This window comes from Dasypus novemcinctus, chromosome 21, assembly GCF_030445035.2.
Source record: "Dasypus novemcinctus isolate mDasNov1 chromosome 21, mDasNov1.1.hap2, whole genome shotgun sequence".
Lineage (NCBI taxonomy): Eukaryota > Metazoa > Chordata > Mammalia > Cingulata > Dasypodidae > Dasypus > Dasypus novemcinctus.
Window position 1 is genome coordinate 29,179,740 of NC_080693.1, and position 17,543 is coordinate 29,197,282.

At 36.8% G+C, this 17,543-nt stretch overlaps 1 protein-coding gene across 1 annotated transcript in view; it reads left to right on the forward strand.

The window, feature by feature from the left end:
* Window positions 1-7,699: 7,699 nt before the first annotated feature.
* The window catches only part of SPATA22 (spermatogenesis associated 22), a 30,529-nt gene continuing 20,685 nt past the window's right edge, over window positions 7,700-17,543 (forward strand). The window contains exons 1-5 of the mRNA XM_058283227.2: window positions 7,700-7,818; window positions 9,492-9,620; window positions 11,861-11,921; window positions 12,051-12,146; window positions 15,684-16,026. Of these exons, the coding sequence (XP_058139210.1) occupies window positions 7,776-7,818; window positions 9,492-9,620; window positions 11,861-11,921; window positions 12,051-12,146; window positions 15,684-16,026 (672 nt within the window). The 5' untranslated portion in view covers window positions 7,700-7,775. The remainder of the gene's footprint in view (window positions 7,819-9,491; window positions 9,621-11,860; window positions 11,922-12,050; window positions 12,147-15,683; window positions 16,027-17,543) is intronic.

The window sequence follows — 17,543 nt, forward strand, 5'->3', positions numbered from 1 at the left end:
ATAGAGTATATTTTAATTCTGTTCCAAGTTCTGAGTTCTGTTTATTATAAGGACACTCCTTTCTTTGGCCCTGCCTATTACCATATTTGGATTAAAATATGCAAAGATCAACTAGAGATAGAGTTGTTTAGCCTAACTTCTAACTCCCTCATATGGTCAGTAGATCTAAATACAATAATAAATTAGTATCTCATACCAATACAAATATTCTGTCATTCCTTCAGCTAGAATGTCACTTAATGGTCCTTAATGATTATTTGTAATAATAAAAATAGTTTTTTTATTTATAATTCCAAAAATATAAAAATAAAGAAGTGGCCCATACATGTGCATGTTATTCAATATTTGTATTTCCTCTGGCATTTAAATACATTTCTTCTCTGAAATGAGTATATGCATTTTCATCATCTGAAGGAATCTCATCTCATCTCTATAAACAGACAAAGGCAGATCCTCAGAGGCCTCCAGTTAAGTCAATACTCTTTCATTCAAATTGCTTTTGCATGGCTGGTGACATGAGGACCAAATAAATGATCAGGGGAACTTAAAAAGTTACTTTAAACATGGAGTTTTTGGTAATTTTGTGTTAACATTATTAGGAAATTTCTTCACTTTCTTCATAAATATTGAAGGAAAAGCAACTATTAGTTGTTTTCAAGTCTTTGTAATGCCTGAAAGTGTCCTGAACATAACGTCTATATTAACCACATTATAAGAGTGTATACAGACATGATATACTGGCAGAACAGACTCTCCACCAGAATTGCTACTCAAGATGGGCCATCTTAAGGGGAGCTATCCAGAATACTAAGATGATTATATCCCTTTGGAGAAATGACTTATTAGTCAAATCTGATTCGATTTCATGCTCAATCAGAAAGCAAAATATGTTCAAGTGCTGGAAAAACTATGCACTAATAATACCAGTTTGCTTGATAGAAGTTCACAAGAGTATCTCATTACAATTAGAGAGTAGTTTAATTTATAACGTTCTGCATACATTGTCTTAGTTAAATCATACATCCACTTTGTGAGAGAGGGTGAGTTAGGTATTGGTATCTCCAATGTAACAAGAAAGAAAGAGAAGTAACTCAATTAAGGTTCTACAGCTACCTAGGAGCAGAATTAGGCCTAGGACCCAGGTTTTTTTGACTCAAAGTCCAGTGTTTTTCAGAAGACAATAAAGTGCCTCCCTATTATTTTTGGCCCCCCCCAAAGTACTAATTTTTTCTTTTCTGAATTCACATGAAGCTTCATGACAGTTAGCTCAGGAAATAAATAAACATACAAAGAAAACATCTTATGGAAATATGAAATATGAATATAATACATAATATTTAATAAAACAATTCCTATGTTCTTTCTTTAAGAGAATATAATGCCAATAAAGTAAATTAAGAAAATCCAAATTTGCACATTAATGTCCCAATCTAAGAGAAAGCCTCTATAGACTTTGATTTTCTACCCACATCAATGTACACTAAACACTTCAGTCAGTATAGATAGATTATGAAAACACACTTGATTGTAAACAGATGACAGTTATTTTGTTTACTTACTCTGGTTTTAGGAACAATAACCATGGTGAATTATTAACACTTGATTATGTTTTTTTTCTTTTCTGCCAATTTGTGGTTAGTTCTGTCCTCTGCCCTAGTCTCTCTGGAAATGCTGCTTCAGCTATTTACTCGTAGCTGGCACAAATGACTTGCATTTTGAGACTTGTTTTATGGAATTTTAACAGATCAGCATTTTGAAGCACATTTACCAATCATAAATAAAGTTTCTCTTGCATATCAGAATGAACAACTTTTTTGAGAGTTAGTGAATTGCAGTAATTCTGTCCTATACTTACTGTGTTTATTGTGTACAGAGTTTGTCTTCTGTGGAAAGCTTTATTAGAAAAAAAGGAGAGCATTTCCTTAGAACTAGAGCCACAGAGGCTTTTCATACTCTTATACCAAGTTAACTTCCGAAAGATTTTTAACTCTTTGTTTCCCAAAGCACAATAAATTTTCAGGCCCCACAAAATTTTATCTTTTTTATTAAAAAATTTTTTTTGGGGAACCCACAAATCTTTATTAGTCTAGTTCTTTTTGGAGAGTTCGGAGAACCAATACCATACAAAGTGAAACCCTTTCTAGTTGTCACAACCTATTAGGTTAAATATTTAATATTCTGAAGTACTTAAAAGAGTAAGCCTAATATCTTCTAAAACTACAAATTGTTTTGTGGGGATGGAGGCACTTGATTTATTATAAAATAATGTAGCTTAAAGGTGGAGGAATTATTCCTTCATGGTCATGGCTGGCAAACATTGTTTTAGTTTGTTAAGCTAAACCCAGAAATGGGTTGGCTTTTACAATGGGAATTTACTAGGTTAAAAGATTAGAGTTGTTTTTTTTTTCATATCAATTAGACAACTTTTACTGAATGAGAAAACTACATTTAAAATGTGCTTTAAACAAAATGGAATTAGAAAAAAGATGTATGCATTTTAAAGAACTTTGCACTGTGCTGAAAATCAAGTGTCTCTTGCAGTAATACAATGTGCCAATTCATAAAATATTAACAGAATTTTCAATTTAACATTTTCAAAGACAATATTAAGGTCAAGAATTTCACATCAATGGTAGCACACATAGAAGGGCCTTATAAATCTGATGTCCATCCTTACGAAGCTTACAAATTTGACAATGCTCAATAAAAACTTTTAGAATCACATCCAATTGTGTCACATCTGAAGAATCACAAGTCTATGTTCTGTTACGGTCTCCTAAAATCTTTATGTTGACTTTTCTATTCCTTGCCATTTGTTAATACTAATTCTTTAAAAAAGAGAGAGAATGGGAAAAGAAATGCTGCAATAAACTCTTGATCATGTACAGAAATTATTGCTACTATTTTTCCCTACAAAGCATGTCTATACAATATCCTATGAACTTTGATCATGAAAAATAAGAATAAAAATCTTTAGTGCCATAAGCCTTACAATCAATTGTATAAAACATCCACATGGCAATACTTGACAGTTTAAGCACCCAATATCCATAGTTGACAAAATGTTCCACTGACCAGCATTCATTTAAATACATCTTTATAGAAGGGGGGAAAAAAGGAGATAGTGTTAGCTTTCCAAGGCTTGTCAAAAAAGGATTCTTATGTTCTGTTGATCTAAAAACAAACAACAATAACAATGAAAAAAATCCCCCCTCCCCCCAAAAAAACAAAACCAATGTAGGTGAGGGTGTTACCAGAAAGTTAAGCATGCCGAAAGATGTATTGTGCGAATTAAAACCTAAAGCCAAGGTACTACATACTCACATTACCAACTAGTTGGGTAATTATTATGAGCCTTATCTGAAAGTTAAATGAAATGATACTGCGCAATAGAGCATCAATAAGTTACAAAACTATAGTGCACGAATAAATCCAAATCAGTGGCAATTTCTGTATAAAGCAAAATATTCACTATCAGCTGTAAAGTTTGCTCAGCCAAACTGTTTAAGTCACTGGATCGGACAGTCTGCAATTTTTAAAAAACTATCAATCTCTAAAATTCATTTTTACTGCAAAGAGGCATACGTTTTATTAGTAAGATCAAACAGGTACATAAGTAGATAAGCAAGGGAAAAGAAGAGTCAATGAATGTCTGTAAAGCTCTTCCCATATTTCACTTTAAAAAAAGTTTAGAAAAAAAAATCTAAAAAAATTTGCCATTATACTCTAGCAAAAACAAACAAAACAAAACAAGCCCCAAATAAACAACCAAGTAACACTAAAACCACATTACACAGGTGGATCATCATACTTTCATCTGGTTTGACTATCACATCTAGTATAACTGGGATGCTTTTAAACTTTAAAAATTGTGATACGTGAAGATGTAACTTTAATGGATAATTTTGAATTTGGATTTGACTTTGTTGAGTATTATAACAGAGTATACTTATTACAATACAGTGCAGCACATCTTTCTATTAGAAAAAAATTTAAGATCCTTTACCCGTCTCCTTCACTTAAAGGTGTGACATCATAAAGGGTGTCAAATGGGTGGATGGTTTTACAGTGCACACTTATATATTATGAAGTATGTCCTTAACAAATCTGATGGTTTCTTTACAGAGTTCCTTTCTTCACCTTTTCTTTGGTGGATTAGCTGTTCGAGGTGGAGTGACAGGACGTCCAGAATTCAGTCCACCATACTGGTACTTAGCTTTCTTTTCAGATGGTTTCTATAGCTGTGTCAGGGACTTCAGGGGGTCTCATAATTCTCCGTATCTGTTCCATTGATTGTAGGTCTGGTGACAGGCCTCCATGACAGCGGAAGATCTTCGCATCCACAATGGCTGCTCCAGCAAGCGCGTGACGAGACCGTCCACGCTCAGCTCCCCGTCCGCCATTTTGTCGGCACCAGGCTCTCCCTCCCGGCAGCGGGAACAAGGGCTGCTCGCGGCCGAGGCTGCGGCGACCGCTCGGCCTGCTCTCACCAGCGCCGCCGACTGCCCGCCCCCCTGCCGCGCCCCCCACCCCGCGGCCCATCCCCCAAAAGTTCAGAGTTCTGAGGCTGTGAAAATGTTCACATCAAAGCATCAGAGATGCCATCTCGCAAAGGTTGGCGGCGGGCAGATCCCGGACTCAAGCCATGAGGCAAGACGCAGTGGCGACTCTGCTGGTCTCTGCCTTCTCCTCCAGGCTCACTTTCTCCCTGAGCTCAGTTGTTGGAGATCTGGTACATAGCAGGACAAATGGCAGTGCTGCTGGCCTCCCTTGGCTTTTCTCGTGTGTGTCTGTGGTTTGTTATTCCTGTTTATAAAGGACTCTGGTAAGAGTATAAGACCCACCCTGGGTCTCGAAATATAATCAGTGATGCTTAACTGGAGTGATCTAATCAAAACACACCTACAATGTATGGTGTAAACACACCTACAATGTGTTTACAGGCACAGGAATGAGTTTGCTTTAAGGACATGATTTTCTGGGGTCCATAAAGGACTCAAACTAGCACATTCCACCCTTCGGAAATACATGTTCTTCCCATATGCAAAATACATTCATTCCATCACAATATTTCAAAAGCCTTCAATCATTTCAGTAACAATGCTAAGTACTAAATCTCATCAAAATCAGAGGTATGCAGTCTAAATGGGGAAAAATTTCCTCCGTCTGTAGACCTGTGAAATTTAGAAAACAAGTTATCTGCTTTCAATATACAAAGAAGGGGCAGTCATAAAATAAAGATTCTCATTGCCATAGGGAGAAATTGGAAGGAAAATGGGTCATGGGTCCCAAAGAGTTCCGAAAACCTGCAGAGCATACTCCATTAAATTTTGAAGTCTGAAAGTCATCTACAGAACTACGTTTTTTTCTTCTTGGGGCCTCAAGGAGCAGGAGTCCCACGACTTTCAAGGGCTTGTCCGTCTCAGCTCCACCCTCGTCACGCATCTGGATGGTGGCGGAGCTCTAGACCTCACCCTCCAACAACACTGGGATGATGGCCACTCTCTTCCCAATATCCAGGGCAGAGGCTAACCCCTCTCACAACAGTGGGGTAGAGGCCAAACTCTCCCAATCCCAGGGTAATTTGCTCTCCTGTCTCTGAGGCCTGGGGGTGACAACACTTTCTGGACAAAAGGGTGGAAGGTCTGCTCTCCCCAAGCCTCAGATGCACTCACCTGCTCCTGCACACATGGGCGAGGTTCTCTCTTGGCCCAAGAAGATGTTTTTAGGCCAGACCTCAACTTCTACCTCCTATCAGAAACTCAAACAAGACACCTGTGACCTGGTTTTGACGCCTGTGGCCTTTGAGTCATTCTCTTCTAAGCACAGTATAGGTTGACACCAGCATCTCAAAAACGGAGCCTAGAATCTTAAGAAATGACAATGGTTTGTGGGTACCAGGTTGGACGGCCAGCCCTTGGTATTATTTCCTGGCGAAGCAAGGGCAAAGGAGGGCTAGATAGATGTGCCCCGACCTCACTTGACGACCCGGCCGCCCTCCTTCTCTCACTTGGCCAAACTCTAAAGAGATGGAGCGCCATTCTTGCGTCGTGTGCTTCACAGTGTGAGTACGCATGGGGTGGGGGATACTGTGAGTACACAGCGGCAAGTTGCTGTTACTGCTCCTGGGTGAAGGTGCAAGTGTTTTTTGTTTTTTTGTAGCTTTGGTCTCCCTCGGGAGCGCTGGCATAGGACTTATCGACCACCTGCACCGCCCCTGAGGCATCCCCGCACCCCCTGCGCTGGCCCGTGCGCCTGCGCACTCAGTGACGGGAACTCGAGTTGCGCCTGCGCAGGTTTGAAGGCGGTCTGCGCACGGCCCTACTTCCCGCGTTTTCTCCGAGGCGGGGAGGTCGGCGACGCCTGACAGGGCGGTCTCTGCGGCGGTTGAGTGAGGCGAGGCAGCTGGAGGGTTAGAGTTGCGTGGCCTGTTAGCCGAAGTACCAAGAAGGGGAAGACTGTGCGTTGACCCAAGTTCCCAAATAGCCCCTGAGATCTGGGTTAGGAGTGGTTGTTGGATAAGAACATGAGTCCTTGAATAGAGCATTTTTTTCCCTCCATGAGTGGCCGAATTAGGCCCTATTGGCCCTCACCTGAGGCCACCGTTTTTGGTGGGCGGTGTGTGTGTGTTTGCAGATGGAGCAAACTTTCTGCCCTTTGATGGCACCATCCACATTACTAATGCCATTCAGGTCTAACGCAACTCAGTGTCCCTGTGCCCAGGACTGGTGGTCCAGGGAAAGATGTTGCACTTTGTTTTGTTTGCATGCCACTCAGAAAAGGAACCCTTAAGTCATCACCTAGAATATGAGTTGCAGTTGGTATTTCTATTTTGAGAAAAAGTCACCTAACCTCTGTTGAGGTCCCTAAAATGACAATACTAATATTTTCTAATGGGCCTACTTCAGAAGCAGTTCCTTGTCTCCGTGTTTCCCAAATTTTAGTTCTGTAAATGATGTTTGGAAATTAGTGTTTACTTAGGTCTGATTTGCATTAATACTTAGTTGTGTTCATGTATTAGCCTTATTGGATGGTTAACTTGGGAGCAGAAATTGTCTTACTTAGGTTTGTATCTTGCATTTTCATATAATAGGTAAGTGTGCTGAATTCAATTGGGATTGAAATACATCGAGCTAGAACATGAAAAAACTGCGTCAGAAATTATGTTGTAAAAGAAAACAAAATTGTTTCACATGTTGAAGCTGTAGAAAACAAATGGGCTCTTGTTATTACAATTATTTTGGATATTAAGTGAGGCCTTAGTTTTGGGTTTTATGTAATGAGCAAAGTGGACACAGGGTAAGCTCTCACATCTAGTTGGATTATGTATGTTTCCTTCCTGGCCTTGGTAAGCATGTAAATTCGCCAAGGCTGTGGTCCATTTCCCTCAATATAGATCTGGTTCAGAATACTTTTCATTGTGGATCCTTGTTTCTGAAATAAATTATGTAGAGTGTGTACAAATCCACATGTTTAGGAAGCAAGGTTATAGCCACTGTAGTACTACCTTATTTTGAAAAGTGTTAGAAAAATGGATTATGTTGTAAATTCTTACTCAGATAGTAAAGACCACCCAAAAGCATTTACATTACCAGGTTTGAAAGTAGTTTGAAACTATAATTTTAGTAATTATGAGGCTGAGAATTTGATTTTATTGTTGATATAATATGAATAATAGGTTTTTCCTTTGAAGGAATAAGCAATTGTAAATTGTTTACAACAATTGTAAATTTGGAGTTCTGAAAAAAATTGTAGACCTTGATATTGTGAAGGAAATGAAGAGAAATTTAAGTGAAAATTCAACACGAAGTACAGCAGGTATTGAACCAATTGTATTTTTAATTTTTCTGTATTTTTGTATATACCATGTAAAATAGATAGAGCATTTGGGAAGGAACTTTTGAGAAGATTGAACATTTAGTCTAGCTTTTGTAGTTTTTAGGCCTGAGGAAATGAAATGCTTATTCAAGGGAAAACACTTAAGTGGCAGAGGTGGGGGTGGAATCAAACTTCCTTGAATTTAGTGTTCTTTCTATAAATCCTAGGTATTTTAAGCTGAAGAAAAAAAAAAAAGAAATAGATCTCTTTATTTGTATTTGTGATTTACTCAGAATACCAGAAGCAACTCTTAACAGCTTCCCCTATCATTTCTGCTTTCCCAATTTATAGTATAAGGACAGAGGGCAAAAATGATTCCCAATGAAGCTAATAATAGATATTTATTGTTATGTACTATATTTTAAACATTTAATTATATGTATTAATTCATTTAATCTTTACACCAACCTTCTGAGATAGGTATTATTATTATCATCCCTGTTTTCCAGATGAGAAACTGAGGCACAGAGCAGTTAAATAAGTAACAGCCAGAAATTGAACCTAGGAATCTGGCTCTAGAGTCCATTCTCTTAATCACTCTACTATGCTGCCTCTCAGTGAATGACATGTTGGCATGTACAGTTTAAGGAAATTGCCCAAGTTTATACTATGAAATTGTGATTCAAACTCACTTTGAAGTCATAATTCAAATTCAGGCAGTCTGACTACTGAGCCCACATAGTACTCTCAGCCTTTGATCAAAGAGCTGATCACAGAGTCTGCATTTTCCTATAGCACAACCAAAGGTAGACCAGCTAAAGCGCGGTATAGTGGCAAAATATCTGGATTAGATTTTGGATGCTTGTGTCCTAATCTAGATTCTTCCACTGACTTGCTCCATGGGAACTTTACGAACCTCTTTCTCCCTGAGTTGCTTTCTAGTTTTAAAGTCTATGAAACCTGTCTTTAGCCCTGGCTTGAGGTCCCTTGTCTCCCATTTGGAGGAAAAGAAGGTAGTATTTGTTCTCATCTGGGTTGGTTATTACTCATTAAGGTACCCTCAAAATAGTCCACAGAACATATGCATTACAGACACCTAGGGTACTTGATAAATTGAATAATTTTGGATTCCAGATCAAATCTAATGAAATAAAATCTTTGAGGAAGGGATCCAGGAGCATGGTTAAGCAGAACTCTAGATGGGTCTTAGGCAAACTAGTTTATGAATCATGGCCCTCACAGTTGTCCACCATAGTCCAAAGAGAGATTAGGGTTTTGGAAAACATGAGTCAAAATTTGGTTCTCTCCTGTTTCCATTGTACTTGAAAAGTCCCCTCCAGTTGAGATGGTAATAGGCAAGCACAGAGGAGGGAAATAAGGAAAACAAAAACTGAATTTGGAAAGGGTTGCGGATGAAGGAGCAGAGGGAAATTGCTTCTAAAACAACATTAAGTTAGAACAATGAAGGACTTTTTGGAGATACAAATCAGGATATTCAGGATCTTAAAAAGAATATAAAACATCTAAAGATATAGAAATATATTTATAATAAGTATAAAATTAACATGTAGAAATAGACAAATTGAAATTGTTTATTATTATATACTAGTATTTATGCTGTAACTAGATCTTTTTGCCTCTTTTGTCTGAATTTATTGGTGTGTTCAATTTAGGCTGTTTGCCTGTACCATTGTTCAACCAGAAAAAGAGGAATAGACAACCATTAACTTCTAATCCACTTAGAAATGATTCAGGTATTGGTACTGCTTCTGACAGTTATGATTTCCCTCCTCTACCAACAGGTAAGAAAATGAGTAAGGTAAAAATTTTCAGAAAATAAAAACTAGGATTATATAAAATTACCAATACTGTTTTTTAGTAATGAAAAAAGAAAGTTTTATTTTTTTCTTCTTTCTACTATCCAAATATAGAGATTACTTGGGTCTTTTGAACATTCCAGTACAGGAGTTTGAGTTTCCTTGACTACAAGGGTGGCTTAGCATTTAAATGGAGTATCTTAGATCTGGGGCCTTTGTTTTACTGAAGGAGTAACTTACATTGTAAGGATTTTTTTCTTTAAAAAAAAACACATAAGTATTGTGACTTAGACATTTGGTGGTAAAGAACAGAGGGACTCAACTTGCTCTGGGAACAGAGATAAGAGTGTATAGGTACACAGGAAAACCCCAGGAATTTCTGGGACTTGACCCTAGAAATTTCTTTCTTCTTATAGCAATTTTGTCCTTCCTTCATTTATTGGCTCTTTGCTCTCTAATCTAGTTGACTTCTTTATAAGTTCAGTTATCACATGAAATATATTGCCCTTGCTGGGAGTTTTTGTAACCTTAGTTCTAATTCTCAAAGCTTGTTGTTGACTGCCCTCTGCATCTCTTGATCCAAAACTTAGAGACAGAGAGCCTCTGGTTCAGCTCATCTTTTTAAGAGAAGTCACTCAAGTCTTGGCTTAGTTTATGGTTAAGCCTTTGAACTAATTAATTATGGTGGTAGTTTTGGGGAGGTCATAATGTTTGCTCACTATTTACTTCTTTCTGAAATAAGGCATGGACATGTAAACATTCTGAAATTTACTTTGTACATGCTTATTATATGCATTTACATTTTTTTGGCACTCTAAAAATCATTAATAGAATCTTATGCAACTAGAATTTTAAATCTTTATATCAATACTTGTTTATTTTTTACACTTTTTAAATTAAAGTTAATAGAACACAAAGAAAATACTTGTTTTGTTAACTTCATCCAGTGTACACCCACAGGCCTTAATCTACTTCCAAATCTATATTTTATTTTCTTCCACATTCCCATTTTTATGGATAAAAAATTAGAATTTAGAAATTCATGAGTATGGATAAGTGGGCATTTGTCTGGTTATCTTCCATGATTTAAACACTTCTCCATCATTTAAAAATTGTTATAAGCAGCATGAATATTGACCTTGAAAAATAAAAATCGAGCTGCTCCATAAGGGGAATGTGCTTCCTCCTGAAGTAAGGAACTCTCCAAGCTCTGACAGGGATACTATCTGTTAGAGATATTATAGATGAAATTGTTGTGTTGGATAGGAGATAGTACTAGATTATTGTTTTTCACATTTTTTGTACTGACCTATTTAGACTGGGATACAATTAATCTTTAAAAAAACATGAAATAGAAGAGAATAAACTAGAGTAGAATAGAATAGAAAATAACAGATTATGTCACACGTAATAAGAATAAGAATTAATGGTGAAAAAGTTTTTGTATACTCTCTCCCTTTCTCTCTCTCTTACATACACATCATGTGTATATATTTTCTGGCGTATGATATGCTTCTTGCTGTAAGTTGTGATAAAGATTCTAGAAACATTAGATTAGACTGAATTGATGTTACAAAGTACAAGATACTGTATATACGAGGATTGACTGTGTACAAGATACAGATTAAACTATTTTCTTTGCTTAAAATGCAATGGAGAGGGAAGTGGGTGTGGCTCAAGCAGTTGGGTGCCTGCCTACCACATGGAAGATCCCAGGTTTGGTTCCCTGTGCCTCCCAAAGAAGACAAACAAGACAGCAAGCTGACGTGATGGGCTTGCATGGCGTGGTGGCTCAACAAAGAATAACCAAAAGGAAACAAAATGAGAGACACAACAAGCAGGAGCAGAGGTAGCTCAAGTCATTGGGTGCCTCCATCCCACATGGGAAGTCCCGGGTTTGGTTCATGGTGCCTCCTCTAAAAAGAAGACAAACACAAAATGAACAGACACGGAATGCAGACAGTGGGTGAAAACAGAGGGGTGATGAGAAATAAATAAATAAAACAAATCTTTAAAAAAATGCAGTGGGGAAGAAAGCTATTCTAGATAAAATAATAAAGCAAGCTGTGACAAATTCCACAACAGAGTCCTGTTGATGACTAAGTTTGAATCTTCCAGGTTTTCTTCTGTGGGTTTTTAAACCCTCCAGTAAAATAAGTATGAAATAATTATTTTGAAACATGCTATCTCTATTACTTTTATTTATGTCAATTATATCTTTTAAGATTGGGCCTGGGAAGCTATGAATTCAGAGTTGCCTCCTTTAATGAAAACGGTGAACACAGGGTATGTATAAAAATATAAACTAATGAATGTGTGTCTGTTACTAACTGATGATATTCTTTTGTGTATATTTTGCATTCTTGAATTTGAAAACAAACTATTAATATTTAACAAAGTATATGTCTTTTAAAGGCAGATGTCACATTCAGTTTCTCATCCCCTGAGAGATCAAGATTCCATATCTAAATCTCTTCAGTTGAATACTGAAAGAAACCAGAGTGGTTGGAGGTCAGTCTACTTTAAATTTCTCTTTCTTCTTCTATTCCTTCTCCTCCTTCCCCTCTGTCCCTCCCTCCCTCCCTCCTTCACTTCCTCCCTCTCTTCTTTCTTTTGAAATTGTAGGTTTACAGAAAAATCATGCATAAAATACATATCCTCATCCTTTCTTTTTTTCTTTTTCTTTTTTTGTCTTTATTCATTTTTTTAATATTACATTAAAAAAATATGAGGTCCCCATATACTCCCCACCCCCCTCACCCCACTTCTCCCCCCATAGCAACATTCTCCTCCATCATCATAAAACATACATTGCATTTGGTGAATACATCTCTCAGCATCGCTGCACCTCATGGTCAATGGTTCACATCATAGCCCATACTCTCCCACATTCCACCCAGTGGGCCATGGGAGGACCTACAATGTCCGGTAATTGTCCCTGCAGCACCCCCCAAGACAACTCCTCCTCATCCTTTCTTTTTTTTTTTTTTTATAACTTTTTTTCTCATGGGCTTTTTACTTTTTTTTTTTTTTTTTTAAATTTTTTTATTTTTTATTGACTTTGTAATAATATTACATTAAAAATATATATGTGAGGTCCCATTCAACCCCACCCCCCCACCCCCCCTCTCCCCCCCCCCAACAACACTCGTTCCCATCATCATGACACATCCATTGGATTTGGTAAGTACATCTTTGGGCACCTCTGCACCTCATATACATTGGTTCACATCATGGCCCATACTCTCCTCTATTCCATCATGTAGGCCCTGTGAGGATTTACAATCCTTTCTTAAACAGACTTACATTTAGTAAATTTCTATGTTTAATAATGAACTACAATAATATTAACTACATTTTATAAAAGAAGAGAACATGTGATATAAAACTTTAAAAATAGGTCAATGTAGTAGTGATTATGTTTCCAAAGAATTCTTTATGTTACAGTGAGATTTCTGTAAATGTTTATTACCATGATTTCATGATTTTGTTTATGGATCTTAATCTCTGTTTATGGATCTTAATCTAATTGACAATAGATAAAGAGTCTAGAATCATTGTTTCTTAATGTTGGATACATTTAGAAATTGAGAACCAGATAGAATGTTCAAATTTACTCGAATAAGACAGTTAGCTCCAAGGTAAACAGAACAGACTAAGAAAGATGAAGGCTCAGATGCATATATATCTGCAGTGGTAGTGACTCAAGTAATGAAGAGGACCATCAAGGAAGATGGGGAAAGTGCTTGTGGGCCGTTGCCATAAGGATCTAAGTTTAATGTCCACAAATTATGAAAAAATGAATAGATGGAAAAAGGACATAAATTATTATTAGGTCAGATTTTAGTATTCTTAGATTAAGTGGCAACTGTTGAAATGAAATAATTTAAGAGACAAAGTATTAGGAAAAATCCATCAACACCTATCATATAGCAGTCATTAAGTCTGTGACAAGTTATCAAGATAGGAATTTGTTCACTGCAATAGGATACTGAGCAATTAGCAAGGGAAACTAATATTACAACTTAGATCTTTTATGCTAAGGCTCCATGGTTGGTCTTAGAATCTGAGGAGAAATTTGATTGCACATGGTAGTTAGGAAATCTCAGTTGAGAGAGGATGGGAACTTCAGAAGCTGGGAATTGGGCACAGCCTGCCAAACAGTTTCAGTAGATCCACAAATTGTTTTTAAAGAAAAATAGGGACAGTTTTTTTTCTAAAATAAATTATTGCTTTCATTAGAAATATAATATAATTATCCTAGAAAAAGGTAAAAAGGTTATTCATAGTTACACTGACCTAGAGATAACCATTAATCCATTTTTAAGCAGAAAAATTAAGCCATTTTCACCATGTATGAGTCTTATGTTTTTATCTGTAAAAATAGAATTTGAACTAGATGATATCTAACGTCTGTTCAGTGATAAATGTATACAGTGAATAAACCAAAACTTTTGATAGATTTATGTAATCTTTGTGCTGTCTTGACTATAACTATCATGAAAGCCCTTGACTACAGATATTACAGATACACAGTTTTATCTGATGTTCTTGTTTGTGGAATATTTAGAGTGCCTATTGCCCTTATTCACCCAGAATTATTTTCTTCCCATACATTATATCCCATACATTTAACAACCATTCTTGTTAAACAGTTTTATTGCATAAAAATAAAAAATATAAAATAATATATAATTGTAAGTCAGTAACTCATATAAAGAGCTGACAGATCACTCATACCTGAATCACTAAATTTCAGATCTTTTAAATCTCCTTCACCTTGCTCAGATGGCTGAAGATATGAAGAGTCTTCTCTTTCAGACTCTGTTTGCCTCCAAAACACCCTCTTAACACTCCCATCCTTTTTGTTTTAGTTCTTCTGGGACACGGTTGAATGTTGTACTTCTAATTATTGAGATCTTTAGGCCCTGGATATCTTAGCTTAAATATTATGAAGCCATAAATTTTCATGTCCCTATGGTATTTGATGAGGGGGAAGAGGAATTTTGTTTCTTTTATAATTACCATGTTATCTTTTCTTTTATGTTAATGTGTTTTTCTACACTAACATCTTTCCTTCTTTAAGATGATTTTGGCTTTTCTCTCAGAAGAACATTTTTCTAACTTTTCTCCAAGGCCTTTATAGTCTCATTCCCAAATTATGTAAACTTTAGGTTCCATAAAACCTGGATCTGCTCCTGGTCACTAGTGAACCACTTTTATCCTAGACCTTGTTTTGAATTATTTTCCCAAACAAGGAATGGGTTGTATTGATTGCCCTTTTGTGATACTTGTGGTATTTTCAGGGAAATTATTCAGAATTAAGAATTTGTGACTTGGACTAGTTTTCCCATGTGGAACTCTTAACTAACCTGCTCAGATATTATACTTTTGATCTTGGCCTCATGAAAATAATGCTCTGATCAGCTGATATAGCTAACTTAGATTAATGCAGCTAGTAAAATACTGCAATAAATTCATTAGTAGAGCTTTTAAGCTATATATGAAAAGTGCAAAATTTCTGATTGAATAACTATCTACCCTGCCTGTATTTATTCTCCCTGTGATTTAAAATCACTGACAATCCATAGTTTTAACTTTTCAAATTTTTTACTTGGTAGAAAATGAAGAAATAAAGGTATAAAGAAGTAAGCAAATGTCTTAAAAAATCTCACAACTCAGAGATAACTTGCTGTCATATGAAGGCTGGTATAGTTTTAAAAATATTTTTTATTGCATTGGACTCTGAGTTGTTGGGACAACAGGGTTCTTTGGGTTCTAGATTTGTCAGAAACTTTCTCTATGACTTTGGGCAAGTTACTTCTCTAAGGTTCAGTTTCCTTATCTGAAAAGAATGATAATATATTGTAAGGTTGTTGTGATGATGTGTTTGGAATTTCCACCTAGTTAATAGTTACAAAGTTGTTTATAAACTTTAAATTACCATATAAATGCACATTTTCATTATTAATAGTTTTTTAATTAAGAAAAGGTATATAGAAACAAATAATAAATATTTATTTTTATTAATTTATTTTACTATTACAGCTACAGAGATGGCAACAAAAATACCACCTTGAAAACTTGGGATAGAAATGATTTTAGGCCTCAGTGCAAAAGTACAAATCCGGAGGCAAATGATGGAAAAAATCCCTGTCCAATGAGTTTGGAAGCTCAACAACAAAAACAATTAAGATTCTCTGAACATCCTAAATTATCTCATCAGAAAGAAATGGAAGTACTTAGACAAACACATTCATCAAATATATCTGGCTCCACAGTGAGAGCACTAGAAAAAAACAGTACATTACATGCATTGAAGCCCAATTTTCAACAAAATCAATTTAAGAAAAAAATGTTGGATGATATTCCAGAAGAAAACACTCGGAAGGTAAATATTAAAATCATGTATTATTTACATTTTTAATAATGTAGTTATTTAGAAAGTTAGAGAGATAAAAGCAATTGAAATCAAGCCTCTAATAAGTATTACTTGATTAACACAGATATCCAATTCCATTGGAGTGGATAAGTGTTAGTTTCCAAAATATTTTCTCAGAGGGTATGAGTTGCTGCTCCCTTTCATAGTTGTTTGAGAGTTTCCTACTGTGTTCCATTGTTCACTGTCCTAATTATTGAGATGGCAGTTTATCCATTGCTTGCAGAAATATCCAAGTTTTTTGACAGTCTAAGTTTTTATTTTTTAATTTTTTTTAACAACAGAAGGCAGCAAACTTTTTCTGCAAAAGGCCAGAGAGTAAATGTTTTTGGCTTAGTGGGCCATACAATATCTGTTGCAACTACTGAACTATATCACTCAGCTCTGCCATTGCAGCTTGAAAGCAGCCATAGACACTGCATAAACAAATGAGTAGTACTGTGTTCCAACAAAAGTTAAACAACAGCAAGCTAAATTTGGCCTGTAGGCTGTACTTAGCCAATACCTGCTTTATAATCTGGTCCTATCTTAACTTTTCAGCCACGTATTCCTTTTTTTTTTTTAAGATTTTATTTTTTATTTCTCTCCCCTCCTCTCCCCACAGTTGTCTGCTCTCTGTGTCCATTCCCTGTGTATTCTTCTGTGACTGCTTCTATCCTTATCAGTGGCACCAGGAATCTGTTTCTTTTTGTTACGTCATCTTGCTGCGTCAGCTCTCCGTGTGTGTGCGGTGCCATTCTTGGGCAGCCTGCACTTTCTTTCACACTGGGTGGCTCTCCTTACGGGGCTCACTCCTTGCATGTGGGGCTCCCCTATGCGGGGACTCCCCTGCATGGCAGGGCACTCTTTGCATGCATCAGCACTGTGCATGGCCCAGCTCCAGGAGCTGGACGCCTGGGATCAAGGAGGCCTGGGGTTTGAATCCTGGACCTCCCATCTGGTAGGCGGACGCCCTATCCATTGGGCCAAGTCCGCTTCCTCACATATTCCATATTTCATTACTTTTCCAATCCTTTAGGTGTTTCTAATGTTTTACAGTTTCTAAACAGAGTATGCACTCTAATGTTTCTGCTTTGGTTTATATTTTCCCTATAACTGTACCTCAACCTTACTCTCTTTCTTTGCAGTCTCTTCATTCTTTGCAGAAATCCTTTTATATATTGTTTGCTGGTTATTCTCCATCTCCCCTCCCTTGCTCCCATGCCCAATAGATTCTTCACCCTTTTATACTTCTCTGTGCTCTGGGAAGCTGAATCATCCCACATGTTGCATCATCCAGGGAACCCTTACTGGCCGACTTCTGGTAGGGGTCAGCCAACGGGAGTAACTGGAAGGACATCAAAGGCGAGGGGAGAACTTGGATTTTCCCATTTCCTTCCTGCTTAAATGTTGTATCTCTGGCATAGCTGTGTCCCTGAAAGACTATATCCCCTCTATGAGCCCAGCTTTTACCAGGCTTGATAACTTTA